General features: G+C 54.9%; 1 protein-coding gene across 1 annotated transcript in view; it reads left to right on the top strand.

Moving 5' to 3' along the window:
- The first annotated feature begins 531 nt into the window (after positions 1–531).
- The window catches only part of MGAT5B (alpha-1,6-mannosylglycoprotein 6-beta-N-acetylglucosaminyltransferase B), a 78,600-nt gene continuing 53,278 nt past the window's right edge, over positions 532–25,853 (top strand). Inside the window, exons 1-2 of the mRNA XM_054170574.1 lie at positions 532–829; positions 7,712–7,824. Of these exons, the coding sequence (XP_054026549.1) occupies positions 762–829; positions 7,712–7,824 (181 nt within the window). The 5' untranslated portion in view covers positions 532–761. The remainder of the gene's footprint in view (positions 830–7,711; positions 7,825–25,853) is intronic.

Here is a 25,853-nt window from a genome sequence, read left to right as displayed (position 1 = left end):
TCAGGGGTGCCTGAGGATGTGGTGGGCTGTGACTATGACACCCCCCCCCCCCCCCCCCCCCCCGCCAGAGATGGGTGATTGGGAAGGAAAGGAGGCTGGTTCTGCCAGAGCCAGACTGCAGACCCCACCTTTCCCCTGCAAGCCGGGTTCGTCCTGCTCTTCACGCCCCTCGGGGCGTGCACCCTCGGGGGACGGGGAGGGGGTTACAGGGTGATTTGAGCCCCTCGCTTTTCCCCACCAAGGACCATCCCAGCTCCTAAAGTCCCCACGCCAGGAGCTGTCCTCCGCGCCGGGATGCAGTCATCCTCCCAGCTACGAAACATCTATCCCACCCTCAAAATCCCTCCATTCCCCCGGGATCAGCCAGCACACCCTCACACAGGGGAATGCCCCCCCGGAGGACCCCCACCCCTCCCATTTCCGAGCCGTGCTGCCGCTAGATGGCACGAAGCACCCGGCGCAGGCTCCGCGGGGCGGTGCGGGGCAGTGCGGGGCGGAGCTGCCATCCGCGGGGCTGCGCGGAGCGGGGAGCCCCGCACCGGGCTGAGCGGGAGCGGAGCTGAGCCGGCAATGGGCTGGGCAGGCAGCGGGTAGGGCCAGGGCGGGCGGGGAGGTGCGGAGCAACCCGCACCCCGCTCCGCACCCCACCATGAGCCCCCGCTGAGCCCCGCTCGCTGCCTCGCTCGCTGGGTCGGTGGGTGGGTGGGGGGGTGTGTGCGGGGGTCTCCCTCTCCCCGCTCCCCCCCCGGCAACTTTGAACGATGCTCACAGTCAACGCGGATGGGAAGATAATGGTCAGAAGATGCCTCGTCACCTTGAGACCCTTTAGGTAAAGTTGGTGCTGGCTTGGCCCTGCTCCCACTGCCCCCTGCCCTGCGCTGGTCCTGCGGGGTGGGAAGCCTTTGTCGGAGCAGAGTTTGCGTGGGGGACTCAGGGGTCGCTGTGAGGAGGGGGATTGAGCGCAGATGAGGGTGTCAGGGAGCCAGGCAAGTTTTGCCCGCAGGTCAGCGCTGGTCCTGCAGCACTGGCTGGCTGGGGGCTCCCAGTTCGCTCGCCACGCTGGGATGGTATCTTCTGGGGGCTCATTCGCTGTTGTCTGGTTAATACCTTCCTCGGAGATGATGGTGCTAGGGGGAATCGGTTCCTCTGCTTTAAATCTGCTGGGTGCTGATGGGCATTTGAAATCCTCCCTGAGCTGGCATCAGGGCTGGGGTTGATACCTGAGCCTGAAAGCCCGCGGTTCCAGCACACCCTGCCTACCTCCTGCTTCTTTCTTTCTTTTTCTTTCTTCTTCTTCTTCTTTTTTGGTCCAACTCTCCCCATTTTCACCCCCGTGCATTCGCTTGCCTTCTCCAGCCCTTGCTCTCTGGCTTCCTCATCTCACCGGAGATGTGCTTTGGTTGCACCCGGGCTGGAGACACATGGGAGATGCCGGCGATTGCTTGGTTTGTCTATGGGGAGGGGGATCAAAAACCCGCGGAAGGGGAAGCTGCTGGATGGTGAAGCACAGGGTGAAGAGCCCAGCCCGGTGGTTGCCAGAGCTCCCCGCTGTGTTTGGGAGCCAGGGATCACCTGGGATCACCTCAGGGATCTACCCGTTGCCTTTTTGCTTAGCCTAGGCTGCCGCCCAGAGCTGGGGGGCAAGGATGGGGCTGTGCTTCCCTCGGCTTTAGGGATGTCGTCTGCTCCCCGGGAGCTGTTGGGCTCTGCACTGCTGCCCTGGAGGGATTCCCGCTGCTGGATCCCGCGGCAGTGCCTGTGGGCTGAAGAACGGTGGAACAGAGGTATGAGGGTCCCCACGGCTCGGGCTTGCTTCTGGAAATGGCTGTGAGAGAAGTGGGAAGGACACAGGCACACAGGGTACGCTCTTTGCTTGTCTGTTTGCTTTCTGAAGTGGGTTTGAAGTCCACAGTGAGGAGGTAACTGACCTGAGCATCCCCAGGCATCACCCCTGGGGCAGAGGAGGCTCATCTTTAGCAGTGTCATGGGATCAGGCTGGGGGAGCATAGAGAGGGAGTCACAGGAGATGAGGATGTGTGTGGGTGAGGGGTCTGTGATGGCAGAAGAGCACCAGGCTGGAGGGTCCCCGGTGCTGGGAGCAGAGCACCTTGCTCTGCCTTGTCTGCATGCACAGGGCTGGCTTCTGCTCTCAAACCTGTGCAGTCCAGCATAGGTGCCACAGGAACCAGTGGGGTTACCCAGCTGTAACCAGTCGGGCTTTCCCTGTCTAAGAGGAGCAATTCTTGAGGTGCTCTCTGTTGTCCCACAGTGCACCTCCTCTGTATTTGGTGTCATGCTGAGTGTGACCCTTCCAGTCATGGTCCTGTGTCAGCTTGCTCCTAGCCCAGCATGGACAAGTGCCCACTGCCCTGCTCCAGTCATAACCTGGTGCACATCAGCACCACTCCCCTAAAATCAGCACCCCACAGCCTTAGCTGATGTGAATCAGGGGTGACCTACAGGAGAGGGAGAAGATCCTGGCAGTCAGGATGGCTCCTGTAAAGCAGGTGCTGGTTGCTGGCTGGGCAAAGCCTCTCTGCTCTTGGGCAGCCCATGGTGTGGATCCTCTGCCTGATGCAGGCTCCCAGCAGCGGTGCCATCAGCAAACAGCCACCAGGAAACCTGGCCCCTTGCACCAAAACATTTCATTAGCCACGCTCCAGGAGTGCTGAGCAAAGCAGTGCACAGCCCTCAGCTGGGAGAGTGCCTGCAGCAGCTGGGAAGGGGAGGGAGAGAAAATCAGTGGGGCAACCATTTGTAGAACTGTCCAAGGATGGCTCTGACTTCATCTCCGCAGGAAAGGATGTTTGTGACAGTGCTGGGTCTGGGCAAGGATTCACCATGGAGTCCTGGCCCAGCTCACCCAGCTCTTGCCTTTGTAGAACATGGGAGTTGAGGCAAGTTTGCCAGCTGGAAACCAGAGCCAGGCTTTGTGTGTGTGTGTCTGCAACGTTGGCCAGTAGGAGAATTCCCTCTGGTCCCCTCTGTGGAGGACGATTCCCGCGGCTGAGCATCATTCCGGCAGCGCTGTGACGGCGTCAGGCTCTGAGCAGAACAAGGTTTGCAGGAGAGGTTTGCAGCCTGAATGCTGCTCTCTCTGAATCCATGGCTCAGCTTTTGGGCTCAGGAGACTTGTGTGCTGGAAGCTTGCTCAGTAGAAGGTGTTACCTGTCCCTGTAGCCCTTGGTTTCCCTGTGCACCGGTGCAACGTTCTCCCTCTGGTTCCCAGCCGGGTGATGCAGCGCCACGGGCAGAGCGTCCCAGTGCCACAGCCCTGTCCCTTGGGTGCTGCTGGACTTCCTCCCTCCCTTGCCTCCAAACTCAGACCCTCCTGGCAGCATCCAGCTTTCACTCCCATGGGCCACAGTCTGCAATACTGGGGTGTCACTTTCAATTTTCACTCAAGACTCAGACAAATTGGCTTCCCTCTCTTTTGGGCACCGAGCCAGAGCCCAGAACTGTGAACATTTTAGTTTGAGGAGGGTGTGGAGAGCGACTTGGCACCAGAACAGTGCCTGGGTGATGAGTTAAAAGTGATGTGGGGTGACAGGCAAAGCCAGCACGCAGAGGGGATGTTACTTGGTCATTAGAGCTCCACGGACCTGCTAGACTTAATTTTGGGGGTAGAGGACCCGGTGTATTTGGTGGGCAGCTTTGATGAGTTGGGATCTGCTGTGGTTTACCTGCTCCATGCTATTTATTTTCTGCATAAGGACTTTTCTGCTCAGTTAAGGCTGGGCCAAGCATCTTTTTTATTCACCTAGACAGGATCAGCACAACATAAAGGAGATGAGGTGCTCAGGCTGAGACTCCATCCCTGCAGCCTCACTGCACCCTGGGGCACTGCTGCTGGGCTGGATTCGCTTCTCTCTTAAGCACAGCAGTTCCAGTTAGGCTCTGAGCCCTTTTTTCAGGGAAATTGTATCCTGCATCTCCCTGCTCTCTCTGTAATCCAATCAAAATGAAACAGGTCCTGCCTCCAAATGAGAGCTTTCTTTCCTCCTTTTTTTTTTCTCTTTTCTTCCTTCCTCCCCTTCTCCCTCCCTCCTTCTTTCCTCCTTTCTTCCCTCCCTCCCTCCCTCCTTTCTCACTCCTTCCCTCCCTCCCTCCCTCCCTCCTTCCTCCCTCCTTCCTTTCCTCCCTCTCTCTTTTCTTCTTCCCTTCCTTTTCTCTTTCCTTCCTTCCTCCTTCTTCTCTTTCTGCTGGGTTTTTAAGCATCCCTCCTTGCCAGGGTATAATTATGAAGATTAAATTGCATAAACAAGGTCTTGCATAATGATAAAGATGCTGTCAATGGGAAGGGTGACAATGAGGAGCAGGATCAGGCCTGATTATTTCATTAGGTGATGCTGTGTTAAGGTGTTCCTTGGGGATGGGGGCAGCTGGCAGCAGGGTGGGAACTTCAGGTGGGTTTTGTACCATGGCATGCTCCCAGGGAGGACCTCTGAGCAAGGGACTTGCCTGGACTTTGACCTCCTCCTCCTCCTTTGGCTTGTGCCTTCTCCACTGTGCTGTTGTCCTCTCCTGCCAGGGAGGTGCCACAGCAGATAGTGTGCCACTCCTCCTGCTCTAAGGACAAATTCAGCCCTCTGAGGCCCAGCTGGGTGCTGCAGTCCCCTCTGCTGTGTTCCTGAGAGCCTCTTGCAGCCCCAGTGCTGTGTGGCTGGGCACAGGGTATGATAATAGGAATGGACTCATGTCCCCAGATCACCCTCTTCCCAAGTGACTTCTGGGACGCCACACTGCTTCACAGCACCAGGGATGCCTCTGCAGTCACCTCCCTGCTGGAGCTGGACCACAGCTCTCTGGAAACCCTTCTCCAAGGCCTGCTCTGGGAGGGGGGCTGAGGTTCCTAGTCATCTCTGTGTGCAAATGCTGCAGCTCGATGTTCGTCAGCATCTGCTGGGAGGGGATGGCTGTGCCCCGCCGGTGGCTGCGTGTAGGACACAGCAGCCTATGGGCAGGCCTTCAGGGATGGGAGTCTGGAGTAGCTGAGTGCAGGATGCTATTTACAGCTTGTGTGACTGCTTTGCACCCCCCAGGGCAGGCTCATTCAGAAAGAAAAGGGACTTGAGCTGCCTCACTCCCCCGAGTGCCTGCAGAGGGATGTCAGGCAGTTTTGTGATGCAGTTGAGCATCCCCTCTCATGGGTGAGTGGGTGGGTCAGCTCTCCTGGTGCCTAGCTGGGGGTCTCCAGAAGGGTTAGTGCTGGTGTTGAACGTGCTGCTGGCAGAGTTAATTAATGCTAAGGTCTCCAAGGCATTGCCTTTTTCTCTTGATGAGGTGGGAGGGGAGAAGGGGATGGGGAGCTGCCCTGTGCTGCCTGCCCAGAGCCCATGGCCAGCTGATCCTGATCTGTTAGGAGCCAGCTGGGGACGGGGCAGGGCTGATCTGTGGGAGGAGCAGGGGTGGATGGGAGCAGATATCCATTTGCAGCAAGCAGGGCTGAGCCTCCTCAAAGCAGGCAGAGGAACCCCTCTGCTCTTGAGCTTCCCAGTGCTGAGAACAAAGCTGTCCTGGCTCTGGGGTGCATTGGCTGTGCGAGAGCAGTGTGGGAGCTGGTGGAATGGAGGTAAGGAACTTGCTGTGTCTTGCCTAGAAGCCTCTCTTGCATGGCAAGTCTAGCCATGCTGGGAGATGAGAAACCTGCCCTGGGAGTGACTCCAGTAGATATCCCTGGGGAGGCTCAGTCCTTCTTGAGCTGCTTGACACTGTACTTCAGCTCTCCACAGCATCTCCTGTACCTAATGAGTGCTTGGAAGTGAGTTTCTTTATTTGCCAGCCCTTTCCAGCAACAGATAATTGCAATGCTGACACTGTGTAGCCCAGACTTAATGTCTGGCTCCTCATCTTTTTGCCTTTTAACTACATAGTAATGATTAGATGGAGGGCTGTGGTGTTCCTTCTCCCTGGGGAAGCCTGGTCTTGATGTCAGGTGGCTGTGCTGTGTTTCTGTGTGCAGCTCCTGAGCCCTGCAGGTAATGCTGTGAACCTGTAAAGGGGAGTTACTGGGTCCTGTCCTTGGTGGTTGGCTCCTCTTTGCCTTGGGGATGCTGAAAGGCAGCAATGCCAGTGGGCATTGTTTTGGTTGGAGAAGTCCTCTAAGATTGGTTCCAACCATCAGCTTAACACCACCATGGTTATTAAACCATGGCCCCAGGCTCCATGCAGCTTCTTGAGCACCTCCAGGGATGGTGGCTCCACCACCTTCCCTGTGGACAGCCTGTTCCAATCCCTGACCACTCTTGCAGGAAAGAATTTTTGCCTGCTATCCAACCTAACCCTCCCCTGGAGCAATGTGAGGTCATTTCCTCTTGTGCTGTCAGTTGTTCCTTGGGAGAAGAGACCAACTCCTTTCAGGGAGTTGTAAAGAGCAATGAGGTCTCCCCTCAGCCTCCTCTTCTCCAGAGTAAGCAACCCCAGTTCCCTCAGCTGCTCCTCATCAGACTTGTTCTCTACACTTCAGCAGGGCTTGCTCAGCTCCCTGCCCCACACAGAGTTTGTTTGCAATCAAAGCTGTTGTTTCATCAGGCTGGCAGCTGTCTTTTCTCCTCCTCCTTGAAATCTTCCCTGGCTTTGGCTGGCTGACCTGTCCAGTAGAGCCACAGATCTAGGAGCTGTCATCAGTGGTGCCTGGCAGTGGCTTTGCCTGTGTGTGTGTTGGAGGATGATGCACTGGCACCTCAGTGGAAGGATGCCAGGTGTCCATCCCTCAGTGCAGAGCACACTGCTTGCACACCAGGGAGAGAGCTTTATAGTCCCTGGTGCAACACAACCCTTCTGCTTGCCCAGAGCTCCTGCCTTCAGGTTTTTCACAACCCTAAAGTGTTGCTGGCCTGAAGAGGAGCAGCACTAAGAACTCCCGCCTCTCTCACAGCTGGAGGTGCCCAAGAGCTCGGGCAGCCAGGAGCTATGCCTGGGTTGGCATCCTGCCTGGCGTGTCCCACCAGCTCAGATGAACAAGGTGGTGATAGGATGGTCCCAGGCTACCACATGTGCCACCAGCAGTGGTCTTATCCTCACCCTGCCATGCCCAGGGCTGCCTGCACTGTGCAGGTGATGCTGGACACAACAGCAGAGACTGGTGGCCTACTTACAGGGGGAACAAAAGACTTGCATAAGTCTTATTTCATATTTATTTAAGATCCTTTGGGAGGAAGGGAAGGTACAGGGGTTCTCTTTTTCCCTGGACTCCCCCAGGAGGAAAATGAGTATTGTTTATTGTAGTGGTTCCTGTGCTCATGGTTGCTGGGCTGCATCTTGTGGAGCATTGCAAGAGCAATGTGGTCTGGCTCAGTTTTCTCCCTGCAGGTGCAAGTCCTGTGCTTCCTCCCAAGGTCTGCCCATCAGACTTTGGAGGGTGTTCTCCAGCAAAGCCTGCCTGCTCAGTGCCAGGCTTTGGGCAGAAGCACCTCGAGGCTCTTCCTGAAGTGCATGTGGGTCTGGCCTGTGGTTGGGGTGAGGTGCTGGTGTGCTCCTGGGCTGGGGCAGCAGACGTGCTCCTTGTCCAGGCTGGCTGAGGTGAGCCACGGGGATGGAGCAGTTGGGAAGGAGGCAACAATTGAACCAGCTGCCTCGTCTGGACAGCCCCGAAGTGGCTCCTACTGCTGTGCAGAGAGGCTGCCTGGGGGTGGGGGGGGTGGGGGGGGTCCCAGCAGCGAGCTGGCTCCTCCTCACACCTTGCTCCATAGCTCTGCTTTCCCTCCCGCAGGATATTCGTGCTGGGCATCGGCTTTTTCACGCTGTGCTTCCTGATGACGTCGCTGGGGGGACAGTTCTCAGCCAAGCGCCTGGGGGACTCGCCCTTCACCATCAGGACCGAAGGTAGCTCCGCGCTGTGCCCGACCCGCGGCATGCTCCGTGAGCACCCCTCGGCCCCCCCAGCAGCAGCCGAGCTGTCGGGCACCAGGCTGCGGCAGGGCTGTGCAGCCACCTCCTGCCTTGCTGACCCAGGAGAGCAAGAAAGCTCTTACAAACCAGGCACCGAGCACCTAAAAACCATTTGCAGTGCAGCAAGTTTAGGCTGGATGTTAGGAAGAAGCTCTTCATAGAGAGAGTGATTGCCCACTGGAATGGGCTGCCTGGGGAGGTGGTGGAGTCACCATCACTGGAGGTGTTTAGGAGGAGACTGGATGGGGTGCTTGGTGCCATGGTTTAGTTGATTAGGTGGTGTTGGATGATGGGTTGGACTGGATGATCTTGAAGGTCTCTTCCAGTCCAGTCCATTCCATTCTATATCCTGTTGGCTTGTGGATGAAGTTCATGGTCCAGTCCAGACCAGTGCTCTGCTCTGAGGGTCTGGGTGCTGCCTCTGGTTGGTTTCACTTAAATAGCTTTTTCTATTCCTATTTATGGGGTAGGTTCTGTTGTTTTCTAAGCTCTTGGTCTCTTAGTCTGTAAGTGGCTGAAGCAAGTCCTGCTTTGTTAGGCAGCTCAGAAATCCAGTGTGAGACCATTCACTTGCCCTTTGTTGGCTGGGCTTGCCAGGCGAGGTGTTGCTTCCAGGTGAACTGCTGCTGCTGCGGCTCCCCTTGGCTCATTCCTGGTCCCACACATCATTTTCAAACATCCTCTTTCCTGTCTCTGGAGGAAGGGTGCCAGTTTGGAAGGAGGAGGTTCTTTTATTTGTCCCTTTATTTATTTGGCAGGTACAACCTGAGAGGCCTTTTCCAGCTCCTGAATGTTGGGTTCAGGTGGTTGGGGTTCAGCCGTTCCTGTGATGCTGGTGTGTAGGGTCTGGCTGTCCCACATGTGGATGCAGCTGGCTCTCAGCAGTGCTCCCAGCACACAGCTACATCAGGTGAGAAACCCTGAATGCAGAGCAGGACCAAGACTCCAGGGCAATGTACAAGACTGGGGCTTGACCAGAGCCTGCCAGTGTCACCTCAGAGCCCTCTCAGTCACCTCTGAGAGATTTTGGCTGTTGGAAGAGCCTCTTAATGTTGGGAAAAAACTGCCTTGGAAAAAGGACCATGAGCACTGTGCAACCTCACTGGTGCCACTGGGAAGTGGAAAGTCAAAACCTCTAGGAGGCTGGAGAGGTGGGAAAGCTCCAGTCTTGGAGGGTTTCAAAACACATCTGGCTGACAGGAGGCTGTGGGCAGCTCAGTCTTGCCCCCAGGACTGCTCTTCTTGGAGCAGAAGGTCAAGGAAGGGACTCCAGAAGTCCCTCTTGGCTGGGGTGAGCACTGAACTCACGTTGGAGCTGGTGCAGGCTGGTGGGAAGAGGACTGGAAGTGCTCCTGATTTGTGCTGCAGAGTCTCAACAGGTCTGTTTGAATAACAAACTGACATTTAATTAACATGCCTTAGGAACCCCAAGGAATACCAAGAAATATTGCTGGCTGATGCCTTTGCTGTTACATGCACAGTGCTGGGCTGGAGATGAGCTCAAAGGAGCAGGTTAATTTTTGCTGGGCTAAGTGGCTGTTGGTGTGAGTGATGGTGGGAACTGGGCCACTATCCACACAGTCCTGGGCAGCTTCAGGGTTGCTGGCTTTGGCTTTGAAGGAGTTTTTGGGTGTGTGGCCTCTGGTTGAAGTCCAGGCTTGAATCATAGAGTCACAGAATTGTCAGGGTTGGAAGGGACCTCAAGGCTCAGCCAGTTCCAAACCCCCTGCCATGGGCAGGGACACCTCACACTACAGCAGGTTGCTCACAGCCACATCCAGCCTGGCTGCAAAAACCTCCAGGGATGAGGCTTCCATCACCTCCCTGGGCAGCCTGTGCCAGTGTTTCCTAGGAGCAGGTTGCCCCTTGAAGGCCTCTGTGGTGCCTGGTGGTCCAGCCTGGGGAGGGAGCCTGCTGCCTGCTGCTGCTCTCCTCTCCGTATGGGCTCAGCCAAGCGCTGGGTTTCATGAACCCTTCTGAGCATTATTCAGGAACTGATTAATTTTGCATGGCAAGCTGGCAGCATCCTCTCCCAAGGCTCTGGGGGTGTGCTGCTGTACCAGCACAGCTGGTGGCTTCAGTCAGGTATCTTTGTGACTATCTCCTGCAGTCACGGAATCAACCAGGTTGGAAAAGACCTCAGAGATCAGCAAGTCCAAACCTATTACCTAACACCTCCTGACAACTAAACCATGGCTCCAAGTGCCACAGCCAAGCCTTTTTTGAACACCTCCAGGGATGGGGACTCCACCACCTCCCTGGGCAGCACATTCCAATGGCCAATTACTCTTTCTGGGAAGAACTTTCTCCTCACCTCCAGCCTGAACCTCCCCTGGCACAGCTTGAGTCTGTGTCCTCTTGTTCTGGTGCTGGTTGCCTGGGAGAAGAGACCAACCCCTTCCTGGCTACAACCTCCCTTCAGGTAGTTGTAGAGAGTCCTTCCTGGGGTGATCCTGGCTCTCTGCTCTTTGCTCTGGTTCTTCTTTCCAGGTGTCCTGCCAGGCTCAGCAGGGATGAGGAGCAGTTCAAGCTGTTGATGTGCTCAAATACTGCAGGGTTGGCTGCAAAGGGGAGGGGGATTCAAGCCCAGCACCAAGCACTTAAAACCCACTTGCAATGCAGAAATCCTCTTGGGCTGTGGATGAAGTTCATGGCCCAGTCCAGGCTGGGGGCTGCTCCTGTGTCTGCATGGCTGTCCTGAGCAGCCCAGCACTGAACCTGATGCTGCAGCCCAAGAGCAGGCTTCTGAAAATGCCCCAGATGTGCCCAGAGCTTTCTGGGTTTCTGAGCTGTGCAAGCAGCTGATCAAAACCAGAATGGAGAGAGCTGTGAGGCAGGAGCAGGGAAAGGAGAAATGGATAATGTCACAGCCCAGAAGCTAATCCCACTTTTAATTTCTTTTTTCCCCTATGTGAATCCCCTTCTCAGAGGCTTTCTCCACACATCTCTTGATGTGTGCCAGAAACCATCCCTCAGCTGGCTTCTCTGCCTGGCTGCAGCAGAGGCTTTGCATCTGAACAATGAACAAAACCACCTTCAGAAATGTGCACCTCATTGTACCCTGAGCTGCTGCTGTGGAGCAAGCACTGACAGAACTGCCTTTGTTTAGAAATGGCCACTGAGAGAATTAGTTCTACCAAACACAGATCTGGACAGGGGAGGGGGGGGAAAGTACAACTAAAAATAAAAGAGGGAACAGCCAGGTCTACACATTTCAAATGTGGGAGATGCTTTGGGAAGGGCTCTAGGCTCAAGAGGCTGAGTTTTCTGTGCCCTCTTCTCCTCCTCTCTAGAATGTAAAATATTTGGGATTTATTTCCACCCCCCCCAAAGAAATTTCCTTTCCATTTTTGTTTTCCTGAGTCATGGGACAGGAGCCTGACCCTTGAAAAAGCACCACCAGCTGTAACTGTGGTGCTTGTGCTGTGGCTTTGGTGATGCTGCCTCCTGCCTGGTTTTGGTGGTGACATCAGCCCATGTCTACAGCTACCTGAAGGGAGGTTGTAGCCAGGTGGGGGTTGGTCTCTTTGCCCAGGCAACCAGCACCAGAATGAGAGGACACAGTCTCAAGCTGTGCCAGGAGAAGTTTAGGCTGGAGGTGAGGACAAAGCTCTCCACAGAGAGAGTTGTTAGCCATTGGGATGTGCTGCCCAGGGAGGTGGTGGAGTCCCCATCCCTGGAGGTGTTCAAGAGGGGAATGGATGTGGCACTTGGTGCCATGGTTTAGCAGTCATGAGGTCTTGGGTGACAGTTTGGACTTGATGATCTTTGAGGTCTTTCCCAGCCTTACTGATTCTGTGTGCACCCCACTGGTGGAGCTCGTGGCTGCAGGGGATTTAGTGGAGGGAAATAGGTTGTGAAGTGTTAAACCCTGACGAGATGTGTCTGCAGCACTGCCTGCAAGCTAGTCTCAAAAAGGGAAAGACTTCTGATTTCCCCTGCTGTGGTAGGGTATGAAGTGCTGGTGGACCTGTTGGAACATGATGTAAGGGGTGGAAGCCCCCTGCTGTGAGGACAGGCTTGGGAGAGTTGGGGTTGTTCATCCTGGAGAAGAGGAGGCTCTAGGGAGACCTTCTGGTGGCCTTTCAGTGCTTAAAGGAGCTGATCAGAAAGCTGGGAGCAGACTTTTTATCAGGATCTGTTGTGACAGGACAAGGAGCTTGGTTTGAAACTAAAAGAGGGAGATTCAGACTGGACAGAAGGAAGACAATTTTTACACTGAGGGTGGTGAGCCCCTCTCCCAGGTCACTCAGAGAGGTGGGAGATGCTCCATCCCTGCAACCACTGCAGGTCAGGTTGTCTGGGGCTCTGAGCAAGCTGCCCTAGCTGCAGATGTCCCTGCTGGCTGCAGCAGGGTTGGACTGGATGACCTTGAAAGTTCACTTCCAACCCCAAGCATTCTGTGGTGCTATGGGTTTGTTGCAGGACCAAGGAGTGTGTAGGGCAGGTCGTGGTGGCCCAGAGTGGCTGGAGCTGAGCGCCCTGCCCTGCCCTCGCTGCCGGCTGCTGATTCCTGTGAGAACACTCTGAATGAATTTGAGCTGACCTTGGGGGGACTTTGATGCAAGTGCTTTGGGAGTGGTTCCTACAGATGTCTTGGTGCTTGGGGGCTGTGTGCTGCAACAGCAGTTCTCCTGCTGTGGCCCTTGAATCTTGATGCCTTTGGGAGGTGGTGGCTGCCGAGCACTGGAGCTGTGTGCTTGCTGTTTCCATAACTGTCTTGTCAACCCCTTTTCAAGTGTTTCCTGCCTGGATTGGTGCTCAGCTTGAGAGCTAAACACCTGCCTTTCCCCACCCCAAAACGACCTCTCAGAAGCATCTGCAGCTGGCTTCCTGTTGGTGACCACAGTCAGGCTCCTGTGGTGGTTCCTCAAGCGCTTTGGAAACGGTGGGGATGGGATGAAGGAAGGACAAGGGTGGGGGAGAGCTGCTTTCAGAGCTCAGGCTGGCAGATGCTGGTAAGCAGGGGTGAAGCTCATCCTCTGTGAGGTTGTTGCACGCTGTCCTAGGTCGCTGGGATGTTTTTTGGTGTCTGCTCTCCTCAGGGCTGCAGGATATGGACTGGGATTGGGTGTCACAGAGCTTGCAGACTGGGGCAGGGGACTTCCCAGCCCTGTGTCACTGGGAGCATGAAACCTGTCAGGAGGTGGGCAGGACACCAGTGCCTGTGGGGACTTTCCTTTGCCTGTGGCATAGTAGAAGGAGAGATTGCCAGAGTACAGCTTCTGCTCCAAAAGCCTCTGAGATGTGGTCGTTCACTTTAGTTTTGCAGAGAGAGAAGAGCAAAGAAATGAGGGGAAGTTATGGAGGAAGCCTGCTGGGGAAGCCTTCCTGCCTGCCTTGGGACATCTTCTCCTGGGTGTGGGCTGTGGATGACAGTGAGCAGTGCTGCTTCCCCGGGGCATCAGAATGCCTCTGGCTTGCCGTGCAGGGGGTCCAGCAGACAACAGCCAAGGCATGCTGCACTGGAAATAATCAGAGAACCACAGAATGGCCTGAGTTGGAAGGGACCTTAAAGACCATCTTGTTCCAACCCCCCTGCCATGGGCACAGACACCTTCCAGCCTGGTCTTAAACACTTCCAGGGATGAGGCATCCACAACTTCTCTGGGCAACCTGTTCTGGTGTCTCCCCACCCCCATAGTAAAGAGCTTCTTCCTAATGTCTAATCTAATTCTTCCCTGCTCTAGTTCAAACCATTGCCCCTTGTCTTGTCACCCCAAACCCCTACCAAACCTTCCCCCCCCCCAGTTGGCCTCTTTCAGGTACTGGATTATGCTTAGCATCCCCTGGCAGGAATCTTGCCCTGCTCTCCTCAGGGCCAGCACCCTCCTGTGTTCCAGCTGCTGGAGTGCTCTCTCCCATGCTGTTGCTTGCTCCAGTCTCACCTGCTTGAAGCAATCTCTTCCCTGCATGCACACAGGAGCAGGAGGGGGCTTGTGTGGGGCTTTGCAGCACAGCTGAATGCTTTGGTGTCCATGACTGCTGTTTCTCTGCAGAGCAGAGGTGTGTGGGGTGGTGGCAATTGTGCTGCAATGCTCAGGGTTTTGTAGGGCATCTTCACCCTTCCAGAGTCAGGGCAGCATGAAGCAGGGGAGTCCTGAGTCATTTCAGGCCCTGGAATTGCTCCCTGAGGAGCAGTGCAGGGGCCAAACAGAAATGTAAGAGCCTCTCTGACCTCCTTGGAGGAGTCCTTTGCTGGTTTTCCTGTCTCTGCTGGTTTTCCTTCTGCCTCAGCAGCACCCCAGCCAGATGAGCATGGCCAGGTACCATCACTGTTTGCTCTCACACAAGAGGCAGAAAGGTCAAGCTTGGATTTGCCTGCGAGCAGAGTGAGCTTGAATAACTCTGTCGTCCTCCCTCGCAGCCCACTGCTGCTGGGAGACCAGGAGGAGGAGAAGGAGGTTTGTGTGCAGGCTCCTGACCCTCCTCCGTGTGCAGCTCACTGCGAGGGTGGACAGCAGAGGGGGTGATGCTTGGCTCAGCTCTGCTTGTGAGGTCCTGGCTGCAGTGGGATGCTGCTCAGCTCGAAGGAGCTTCAAAGCAAAGCACAGATGTGCTCATCCTCACATCCCAGTTGCCTCTCTCTTGGAAAAGGGAATTTCTGGACCCATTTGCAGACTTGGGCTGGTGCCACTTGTGACAGATCCCAATCTGTGCCTCAGTTATTTCTTCTCAGCAGTGCACGGAGTTCTGACAGGAACTTGAGCTGGGCAAAATACCCCAAAGTTGCTGGGTGGCTTTGCCAAGCTCTTTTCCTGTCTGACATCACTGCAGAGAACACCCAGGGATGAGGGCTTGGGCTGCCACCTCCCTGTGACATGATGAACAGACAGGAGAGTCCAGGAATGGTAGAGTTGTTTGGGTTGGAAGAGGTCTTGAAGCTCCTGAACTCCAACCATAAACACAGCGTGGCCAGGTCGCCACCGAACCATGGCCCTTAGCAGCACATCTGCAGGACTTAGCAATGCCTCCAGGGCTTGGGGCTCCACCACTGCCCTGGGCAGCCTGTTCCAGGCCTTGACAACCCATTTGGGGAAGAAATTGTGCCTCACATCCACCCTAAGGATTCACCATGAGTGTGGTGAGACACTGGCACAGGTTGCCCAGGGAGGTGGTGGAAGCCTCATCCCTGGAGGGTTTTAAGGCCAGGCTGGACATGGCTCTGAGCAACCTGATGTAGTGTGAGGTGTCTCTGGCCCATGGCAGGGGGTTTGGAATGGATGAGCCTTGAGGTCCCTTCCAACCCTAACAATTCTATGATTCTAAGCCTCCCCTGGTGCAACTTCAGGCTCTTTCCTCTTGTCCTATCACTTGTTCTTGGAAGTGTGCTCACATTCCCTTTGCTTTCAAAAGCCACCTGAGTCCCATGCTTGCTTGCTTGCTGCCTTTAATGCATGGTGCAGAGCCAGCTGCCAGAGTCCTGGAACCAAATGATGGTGACAGCATGGCTAGGGCAAAGGAGGGAGCTGGGCAGGCTCTGCTGTGCCAGCTCAGCACTAATGATTTCCAATTTCTTCCTGAACTGAGTGCTAACCCCCTCCTGGGCTGCTTGTGTCCTGTGTGGATGTCTGCTGAGCAGCTCTGGGTACCTGCTTGCAGCAGCTTGTCAGGATCTGCAGGCAGCAGCCAGGATGCTCACCCAGGCAGGGGGCTGAGGCTGTTTTAGGAGCTGAATGCAGAATTCCTCATCCAAACCCTTCTCAAAGGCAGTGGGAGGCTCCCCTCTCTGGTCCCCACTTCCTGCAGTGCCTTGGGGCTGTTAGCTGGAGTGTTTCCTTGGGTTCCCATGGAGAGGGTGTGGGGGAGTTGGGTGCGTGTCGCCTCCCTGGCACCATCTGGGGCACACAGATCCTGCCTGTCCCCAAAGCTTAGGTTGTTTTTCTGCTACATCCAGAGCTGGTTTAGAGTCTTCTGGAGCCTGTGAACCGTTGGAAACATTCCAGCCAGGGAAGACCCATGGGGAGGAGTGTGTTGTGCAGCTCTTCAGTGCCTGTAGCTCCTTGCCAGCCTTGCTGAATCCATCCCGTCCAAAGCTTCTCCCAGCAGCCTCGGGGTCTGGGGCAGCCAGCTGATGCTCTCAGAAGTTGCCTGGCTGATGCCAAGCCCAGCTGGCTGGTATTGGGAGCACCTCCTTGGTGAGGAGCTGTTCTGGGGGAGATGGGCCTTTAATTTTCCCCTCCTCTAGAAAAACGCTGAGGTGGTGGAGCTGGCTGCCCCTCCAGCTGCCTCTGAGAGGCTGTGCTCTGGCAGCTCCCACTGGTGGGGGAGCGTTCCCTTGATTCCTTGTGGGAGGAAAGGGGTTAATGGAGATGCCAAAGCAAGCCTTGAGCTCTGCCTCCCCCTGGCTCTGCTTCTTGCCACTGCAGAGCAAAAAGGGCTTTTTAAAGCGGGTAATGCAGCACATGGCAGCAAACAGGACTCTTTCAGCTGCTCCTGTCGTGTGTGGGGAGGCTTCTTCAGTTAGGAGTTAAAGCAGTGCCCCGTGCTGAGGAGCGGGTGTTGGGGATGGGCGCTGCTGGAAGTGACTGTGGCTGTCAGCTGCACCCCGTGCAGCACCCTGGGGGCTGTGACAAGAGGCTGGTGCTGGGGTCGCAGCCCCACGGCTGTCACAGAAGTGTCCTCGATATGCTTTTTGTTGTCGTTGTTTTGTGGCAGACCTTTGCTTTGCCTGGGGGGAGAAAGTGGGCGCTAATTAGCAGCATGTGTCCTCTCCTGCTGCTTCTGGTGTCCCCGTGGGCCATCCCACTTTGGCCCCAGAGCGCTGCACCCCCCCTGGGGTTGGGGAATGTGCATTGAGCTCCCACCTCCAGCACACGCCTGGAAAGGGAGCTTACAGTGGCGGTGTCAAACTGGCCTGCTCTCATTAAATGGCTGCTGAGGGCAGGGAAAGGAGTGCTGCTGAAACAAGGAGAACAATCTGTCAGGGCTCCAAGTGACACGGGGGGGTGCGGGGGGTTAGTGCCCACTTCTGCGGGGATGTGCTTGGGAGGGGTGGATGCAGGTTGGTGCTTTGCAGGGCACGGGGGAGGCCGTGGGTAAGAAGGAGTGTAAAGATTGCTCTAGTAGCAGGTGAGGCTTAATCCACCCCGAGGGGATGTCTCCTGCTGAAGTGGTGCCCATTCGATACAATCACTGCTCAGGATTGGAACCTGCGGGCTTGAAAGGGGGGGAGGAAAAACCCATCTAAATTTGCTGAATGGTGGACGTGGGAATTTGAGTGTGAAGCAGAGGTGAAGGTCTCAGGGCAGGGATGTGTGCTGGCCACTTCCCCGCCGCCGCCACCACGTCGGGGGCCGCAGCGGCGTCCTGCCGGCCGCGGCTCTCGGTTATCTCCGTCAGCAGCGGCTCCCAGGGAATGATTAAACCAATTAATTGATTTGTCTATAGCTTCCTAAGGAAGTCAAATGGCATTTCCAGCGAGGTGTGATGAGCAAACACCCCGCCATGGCCGGCAGGGATGTTAATGGCTCGTTATGCTTTTATTACCCCTTCCCACTCCTAAATCAAAATTCAGCCTGAGCCCAGGAGGCAGCAGGTACTTCAGGAAAGAAAACTGGCACAGTGGGAACATAGCAGCCTCTGTAAAAGCTGGGGTTTTCTTTCCCCACTGATGTATTTGTTTCTCTCACCTAAACAAGGGACCAGGGCTCAGGCAGAGATCAGCCGAGGTTTGCCCTCTGGCTCTGCCGATGACCCCACTCCTGCAGGCTCTGCTTTGGGTTCCTGCCCTGCTCTGCTGCCTCGGGAAGGATCTAGCCACTGATCTTGGAGGGTGCTGATGGGTTTGGAGGAAGGGAGTGATTTATTCACCCCTAGACACAGAGTGGCAGGATGCCCAGCACTGTTTGGCCGATCTCTCTGGCTGAAGGAGCAGTGGTAATCGTTTTGGAGATGGGAAATTGGAGCTCTGCTGTGTCTGAAGCACAGTGGTTTGGGGCAGCTGTGAGCAAGGCTGCAGGCTCAAGTGCTGGCCCTGCAGAGCCCAGGGGAGTGATGGCAATGCTGAGCCTCCTGAAGCCTTCCTCTGGATGCTTCTGCTTCTGGATTGAATCATAGAAATCCTTTGGGTTGGAAGAGACCTTTAAGCTTGTCAAATCCAGCAGAACCCTTCCCCTGCCTGAGGCATTTGGGCTGATTTCCCTCAGTCCTTTGGACATCAGATCATGGTAACACAATTTTCCTGAGGTCAGCATCAGGGACCATTAGGAGGAGAACTACTTGAGTCAGGAGAACTAGTTGAATCAGTAGGAGAACTAGTTGAGATAAATACTGATGCCATTGGAGAGATGCCAAGGCAAGTCTTGTAAAGCCCAAGAACCCAAAGGAGGGTTCATGATGCAGAGGGTCCCCGGCTGGTGGTGGAGCTGCTCTGTCCATGTACTGTGGGACTGGTGTGTGCTGCTGATTGCCTGAAGCTGAGGGTCCCAGCTGAAAAATCAGGGTCCCAGTGCCAACAGCAGCCAACTTGGCATCCAGACACGTTCCCAGAGCCTTGGTGCCCTCTGGGCTTTGCCACCTTCAACTGCACCTTAAGCCAGCCCCTTGTTGGAGCTCTTGTGTTTTGGGAAGCAATTTAAAATCAATGCTAATCTCATGCTTTGAAAGCCTCATGCACAGCCTGAGCTGCTTGGAGCACTGCAGAGCAGCTTAAAGTGCAATTTAAAATAGTGCTGGCTGGCAGCAGAGGGAAAACTTGGGCAAGGAGCAGCGGTTGGAAACTTGAGCAGGATAGATTGAGATTGAACGTTAGGAAGAAGCTCTTTGTTATGAGGGTGGTGGAACCCCGAGACAGGCTGCCCAGGGAGGTGGTGGATGCCATTCAAGGTCAGGCTTGATGGGGGGCCCTGAGCAACCTGAGGAGAGCTGGGGGAGCCTCTTGAGCCCACGGCAGGGTTGTGATTGCTGCTGTCACATGGCTGCATTAGCAGAGCCCTGGGGCAGCTCCTGCCTGCCTTGGTGGTAGCACATGGCTGCTGGCCCCGTGCCAGGTGTAGTAGAGCTTGATGGGCTCTGCCTGCCCGTGGATGTGGTGAGAGGCAGTGAAAACATCCCTGAGGCTGCACACTTGCTGCTGATTGCACAGCAGTGGGCTAGGGCATGGATAAAGCCAGGGGGTAGATGATAGCAGGCAGGTGGGACAGGATCTGCTACTAGCCAGTGAGTTAAGGCTGCTTAATTTGGCTGATTAGCAGGGAAGTGCTTTGGCTGTTTCCAGAGGCTCAGCAGCAGATCAGTGGTGCAGCTGGAGCTGTACTGAAGTGTCCACTTTGTGGACTCCTCCAGGTGCAAATTGCTGCTGCTGGCATGACAGCTCCCTGTGTGGCTGCTCCTTCCTTTTGTGTTCAGGGCACTCCCTGAGCAGGTCCATAGTTTCTCTGCATAACTTAACATAACAAACCCACCTCAGTCTGATGGCAAATGTGGGTGCAGTTGCTGGAGGCAGCAACTGGCTTGGTGCCTGTGATGGTGAGCAGGTGCCCTTGGGGGCTGCAGCCACCCAGAGGGAGCTGGTCCATCTCTGGAGCAGCGTCCCCCAAGGGTGGGTGCCAGAGGGATGGATAAGGGAGGTGGCCATCGCTGCCAGCCTGAGCCTTCTTGTTGCCAGTTAGTACTGGATCCCTGGGCTGTGACTGTAATGGATTATGTGTCAGGGTTAGCTGGAGCCTTTGGCTAGTTGGCTCTTTGGTCTTTTAATCTGCTTGAATCAAAATCGATAGTGGAAGTAAATAGAGGAGCGTGAGATGGGGAGGGAAGTGAAGGGCTGGTACTTTGCTCACCAAGAGCTGGAGAGATGCCAGAATGGGTGCCATTCTGAGAGGATGGGGTCCCCAGGACAGCCCTGGGTACCAGATGGAGTCCTCAGGACAGCCACCCAAGGAGCTGGGTGGCGAGGTCTGCATCCGGCTGCACCAAGGTGGGAATCTTCCAGTTTCTTCTTCAAGAGTATGCTATCCCTTGGAGGGCTTCAAGCAGCCTGGACTTGTCCTTTAAAGGAGGAAAAACAAAGCAAAGAAAATGATGCTTTAGATTGAAATTAATTCAGCTGGTATTTTCAATGGACATGAGCAATATCTCACCATCTCTGAGCAAATTCCCTCCTTGTAGCAGAGCATTCAGCTGTTGCGAGACAGCCAGGCAGGGATATGACTTATGTCTGAGGAGGGGGTGGTGGCTGGGGGGGAATCAACAACAAATCAGCCATGTTATGAGCAGCAGGGAGATGTATTCTGGAATTGCATATTTATTTTTTGTTAAATGTCAGGAGGATGTTTTGGTGGTGTTCAGGCTGCTCTGTGGAGATGTGGATCGAGGCTGTGCCTCGGTCTGCCCTGTGACGGTCAGCGATGGGCTCGCGGGGCTGCCCTGCTGGAGAGGCTTTTGCTGCCCCTGGAACTGGAATGGGCTTTGGGTGGAAGAGCTGCGTGGAAGTGGCCAAGGCAAGGTGCCACTTGTGCAGCCATGGGGTGGCACAGGGGTGCTGCACCCACGAGGAGGAAAAGACAAGGGATGTGTGGCTCAGATGCCAGCTCCCCTCCTTGTTTCTCTTTCTCCACCTCCTTGGCACCAAGCTGGCACTGAGCGGTGTGAGACCCCCTCAAGATGGAGCTTCCATCTGGGTCCAGCAGCTAAGCAGGGCAAGCAGCTTTGAATCAGTCCAAGTGGTTAAAGGGAATGTGCCTCCAGAACACTTTTTTTCCTTCCCTCCACCAAAGACTTTGAGCTCTTTGTGAAAACCTCAGTCCCAGTGTCCCAGAGCCACACACAAGCCAGTGTGGTGGGCTGACATCCTGCCTGCTCTCTCTGTGCTTGCCAAATGCTGGGTGAAGCTGGTTCCTGGTGTGAACACTGGTGGGCTGGTGTGGGAAGGAGGCTCAGGATCCTAAACCACGAAGCCTGAGCACAGAAGCCCCTTCCCGTGTGCTCCTTCCCCTGTGGTCCAACCTGGGTGCTGCCAGCACCGCTTCACATCAGCTCTGCTGGTCCCAGCCCCGTGCAGGGCTGCCCAGCAGGGAGTCCTCTGTGCAGTGGCCAGGCTGGAGATGCTCCATGAAACTCTGCTTTCTCTGCTCCTGCGTGGCTGCCCCAAGGCATCTGGCACCGAACTTCACCCTCCCATCGAGGACAGTCAGCACATGCAGCTAAACTCACCCGACCTGGCTCCTGCTCCTGGCCATTTGGGTGGCAGGTGATGGCAGGGGGTGGGACAACTGCCCACAGAAGGCATTCACTCCAAGAAAGTATTTTGAAGACAAGTGCATCGTTAGTGAGCTCCCCAGGGCTTTGACCCATCCAAGTTTGAGCAGCTTGGCTGTTGGCTGTTCCACTGACTTCACGGAGAAGCTGTTCCTTCTTCCACCAGACAGCACCTTGAGGGGATGCTTGCTTGCTTTTTGCCTTTTCTTTGGGGGGGGCCCTGATTTCATCCAATTACTTAGCTGCACGCTCTTCTGAAGCCCCATAAATAATTCTCCTCCCTCTGCTGTGTTTACCAGCATGTCTTGTGAAATCCAGGAAGATGTGATTGATTGCAATCATTATTTCCTAGTGCTGCTACGCAAACCTCTGTCAGGTTCAGTGATTGCCTTTAAAGAGTGGCTGCCACTCAGGAAAGCTGTCAAAAGCCTGTCATACTTTAGCAAACTTCAATTAATCTGCTGAGCAGTTTTTACTTGTAGTTGCTTTCCCATCATTGCTGATGATCAAGGGTAATTAGAATATATATATCTATATGCATATATATATTCCCCCCCACCTTTGTAATCAGCAGCTTGCTTGTTTTTAAACAGGAAAAGTGCCTTGCAGGAATGGCTGGAGAAGAGAGGGCTCCAAGCAGACCTTCTTGTGGCCTGCCAGTATCTGAAGGGGACTACAGGAAAGCTGAGGAGGGACTTTTGAGAGTGTCAGGTGGTGATAGGACCGGGGGGAATGGAGCAAAACTAGAATTGGGTGGAATCAGATAGGATGTCAGGAAGAAGTTCTTCCCCAGGAGGGTGGTGAGAGACTGGCACAGGTTGCCCAGGGGGGAGGTGGAAGCCTCACCCCTGGAGGGTTTTTGCAGCCAGGCTGGATGTGGCTGTGAGCAACCTGCTGTAGTGTGAGGTGTCCCTGCAGGTTGAACTGGCTGAGCCTTGAGGCCCTTTCCAACCCCGACAATTGTGATTTATGCATTTGGATACCTCAGGGCAATATTTGATTTCTTGGGTGATTTTTGAAGTCTCTTGTGTGTGGTGATGCCACCAGGTCAGTGAGCTTCTCTTCTCCAGGCTGAACAGCCCCAACTCTCTCATCCTGTCCTCACAGGAGAGGTGCTCCAGCCCTCTGCTCATCTCTGTGGCTTCCTCTGGACCCTCTCCAGCAGCTCCATGATGCTCTTTCCCTTGGGAGCTGTGGTTCAACACCTGCCCCTCATTCTCCTCTGATGCTCTCATTTACCCTGGGCTTGGTCCCTTCTTTGTTTCCCCTTCCCTGCCTGGGCTGGAGCTGGGCAGGGCTGCCTGCTGTGTTCTCTGATTCTATTTTACAGAACAAGAGGACACAGTCTCAAGCTGTGCCAGGGGAGGTTTAGAAGTTCTTCCCAGAAAGAGAGATTGCCCATTGGAATGTGCTGCCCAGGGAGGTGGTGGAGTCACCATCACTGGAGGTGTTTAGGAAGAGACTGGATGGGGTGCTTGGTGCCACGATTTAGTTGATCAGATGGCATTGTGTGATAAGTTGGACTAGATGATCTTGAAGATCTTTTCCAACCTGGTTAATTCTACTCTGTTCTGTTGGGTTTCTCCTTGTCTTGCTACAGCCTTGGTTGCAAGCTTCTTGGGGAGGTTGCTTGCTGGTGGAAGGGAGAAGCTGGAGGTGCTGGGTACCAGGCTGTCGTCCATCCTCCTCATGCCTGCCACGCACCCCTGGCAGCTGAGCCGCTGCTCAGAGGGTGTCTGGGGCTCTGCTTCAGGCTAACAAATTAATCCTGGCTCTTGCATTTTTAAAAAGAGTCACTTCAGCACTTTTCCCTCCTTTCCTTTGCTTTTAATGAGACACACTTTCCAAGAGATGTAATAATCGTTGCCAAAAGTGTCAGCTCGCTCTTGTTATCCTCCTTAAGCTTCTGCAACAACAATAACAGCAACCACAAACAAATAGATCCAAGAATAGAAAGAGAGAGGTGTTGAGGAAGGGCTTCAGCTTCATCTCCCACAGCCAAGGGAGGATCTGTGGGATGTGCCCTGTGATAGCTCTGCATTCTGGCAGGCTGCCCAAAAAGATAACCCAGTGAAGGCTAGGATTATTAAGAAATGTTTATGACTGTTTTTACCTTGGGCTTGGGCTGAGTTTTGATTTCTTTATTGGAGAAAGAATATCTCTGCTGGCTGTTGACAGCACAGCTCAGAGCTTTGCTGTTGAAAACCACCCTGGAATCACTTGGAGCCAGCTGGGAGATTGGATGGTGACACGAGGGGGGGAAATCTTGAGGGGGCTGGGACTTGAAGCCAGCATCGTGCAGAGCTACTGCAGGATCCAGGGGGAAATGGTTTCATTCTCCAGTGGGAATATCCTCATTCCTCCTCAGGGATTTTGGAACAGGGCTGTGCTGCTGCAATGAGGACTCAGAGGGATTGCCTGGTGTGTGGATGCAGCCTGATCAGCAGGACATCTCCATCTCTGCCCCTGCTTGAGTGTGGGGAGATCCTTGGGGGCTCTGCCCAGGCAGTGGGGATGTGGATCTGAGCACCTCTGGCTGTCCAACACTGACATCAGCTCACTGCTGCCTGCTGGAAATGTCAGCCTTGTGTGGCTCTGTGCCTCAGTTTCTCTTGTGCCCCTGCCCAGGGCACCCAGGCTCTCTTTTCAGGGCTGGAGAGGCTCCCAGGACCCATCTCAAACCCTCCAGAAGAGGCCTTTATTCAGGTCTCCTCTGCAGGGATGAAGTCTGTGAGTGTGTCTGGGTTTTAATCAGGGGCCAGAGCTGTTTCCCTGCTGGAGCTTTGCAAACAGCCATTTAAATTTCAGATGAGCTGCACCACTAAGCAGGTTTTTTTGTAATTAAGTGAATGGCTCCTGGCTGCAGACTGGGGCAACAGCCCAGCCTGGAGTGGCAAAGGCAGCAGTGGCTCTCGGTCATCTCCACTGCCTTCCCAGATACGACCCTTGAATCTTCCTGGTGAACCAGCATGACCTGGCCTCTCCCCAGACAAACAAGCTGGGATCCAAATCCTGGGGCTGTGGGTACCACTCCATCCAGGGAAATGTGGTGGTTGTGGTTTAAGCCCTCCTGGCCAGGTGGAGGGCTTGTATTGGGTCCTTTTCCTGACCTCCAGACTCGCAGGAATACACAAGAAGGGTGCTCAGTCTCCATCGTGCTCACAAAACTGAGCTCAGAGTCCAAGCTCTGACCCACTGGCAGTGCTGGAATGTTGAAGCAGGAGTAGATCTTGAGTAGAAGTCCCTGTTTTTGGGGGGTGGTCTGTCCTGGAAGCTGTCTAGGGCAGGTGGGCAGAGGCTGCTGGGGTCTGTGTGCCATGAGCACAGCCCAGCTGGGGGAGGGATGTTGCTAGAGTGGGCTCAGTCAGGCAGGGAAATAACTGATGTGGATTTTCTGATTTAAGCCTAGCTCAGAGCTTTGCTGGGGTTTTTTTTAGCCATGCCTTTGCCCAGTTTGCTCAGCTGTGTTTGGGGAGGCCTCTGTACAAACTCAGCTCCGGGGGCCAAGTTTTCAGGGTTTTTTTCCCCCCCCCCAGCATCTTTTAACTGCAAGTTCCTTTGCACTTCTGCCCTGTTAATGGGACAGGTTGTGCCTGGGGCACTGGGAGACCTTCCTGGTGGGATGAGTAAAGGTGGCTCCTGCCTTTCCCAACCCATCCAGTAAGGTCTGGAGCTGCACAGGAGCTCAGGCACCCACTGATTTAAGAAGTCACCAACTTCTTGCCACAGGAGTGCAGGCAGTGTTTGGAGAGGAGCCTGGTTTCAGTCTCCATGAATGGATTTTGTTGTTGTTGCATTTTTTTGGGCTTGAGGAATTGCTTCTGCTCTCCATTTTTCCTCTGTTCTGTTAGATAGTGTCAGGAGAAATAATGTGCTGCTGATAATCTCAGCCAAGCGTGGCAGGACAGCCTTTGGTGAGGTCTGGCTGGCCTGGTGTCAGCTTCTCAGAGGGTCTAAGGGCTGGCTAGTAACCCTCTGTTTGTGTGCCAGGCAGTCGCAGCGATGCCTACTCTGTGTCACTGGGGTGAGAGCCTGGCAGGGCCCCTCTGGGTGCTGAAGCCCTGGTTTGGCTGTGGTGCTGGTGAACCCCTCCTCTATCAGAGCTGGAAGACTGACCCCTGGCAGCTGTGGCTCCAGTCCTCCAGCCTCTGGGGCTGGAGGTACTGGGTGATTTACTGGGGAAGTGGGGAAGGAGCTAAGGCTGGATGTCCGCAACAGCAGGAGCTGTTGTGGTGAGCTGGTTCCCACCACAGCCCAGCTAGACCTTCCACTCAGGCCAGCCTCTGTGCTGCTTGATGCACACAGCAGCTTGACTCAGCTCCAGCAGTGAGAAGCCTATGCCATGACTGTCCCTGGCAGGGGATGCCCCACTCCATCCCGTTGCTGGGGCTGGGTGCAGGATGCTGTGTGGGAGACCCAGGGGATGCACCGGCACAGCTGCCCTCAGGCTGTGCAAGCCTCACTCTTGCACCTGTTTGGAAATGCATGAGGTGTCCCCACGTCCCAGGAGCCACCCAGGGTGTCCAGCAGCTGCTCAGCTCCCCAGCACAGATGCCTGGCTCCTGCTGCTCCCCAAATGGAATCTGTGCTGCCTTCTGAAAGGCACATGTGAGTGGAGCAGTGGAGATAAGCTAAACGGGAGAAGTTCAGGGGATTAGGCACTGATTAAGTTATTACTAATGTGAAATGAGCCGAGCTGAGATGAAACAGGAGCTTTATTTTCTGTTCCCTGGCTCCAGGCAGGGGGCTGCTTGTCACTAGGCAGC

This window comes from Dryobates pubescens, chromosome 20, assembly GCF_014839835.1.
Source record: "Dryobates pubescens isolate bDryPub1 chromosome 20, bDryPub1.pri, whole genome shotgun sequence".
Classification (NCBI taxonomy): Eukaryota; Metazoa; Chordata; class Aves; order Piciformes; family Picidae; genus Dryobates; species Dryobates pubescens.
The sequence above is the reverse complement of the archived record's forward strand: the minus strand, read 5'-3'. Positions and strand labels throughout refer to the sequence as shown.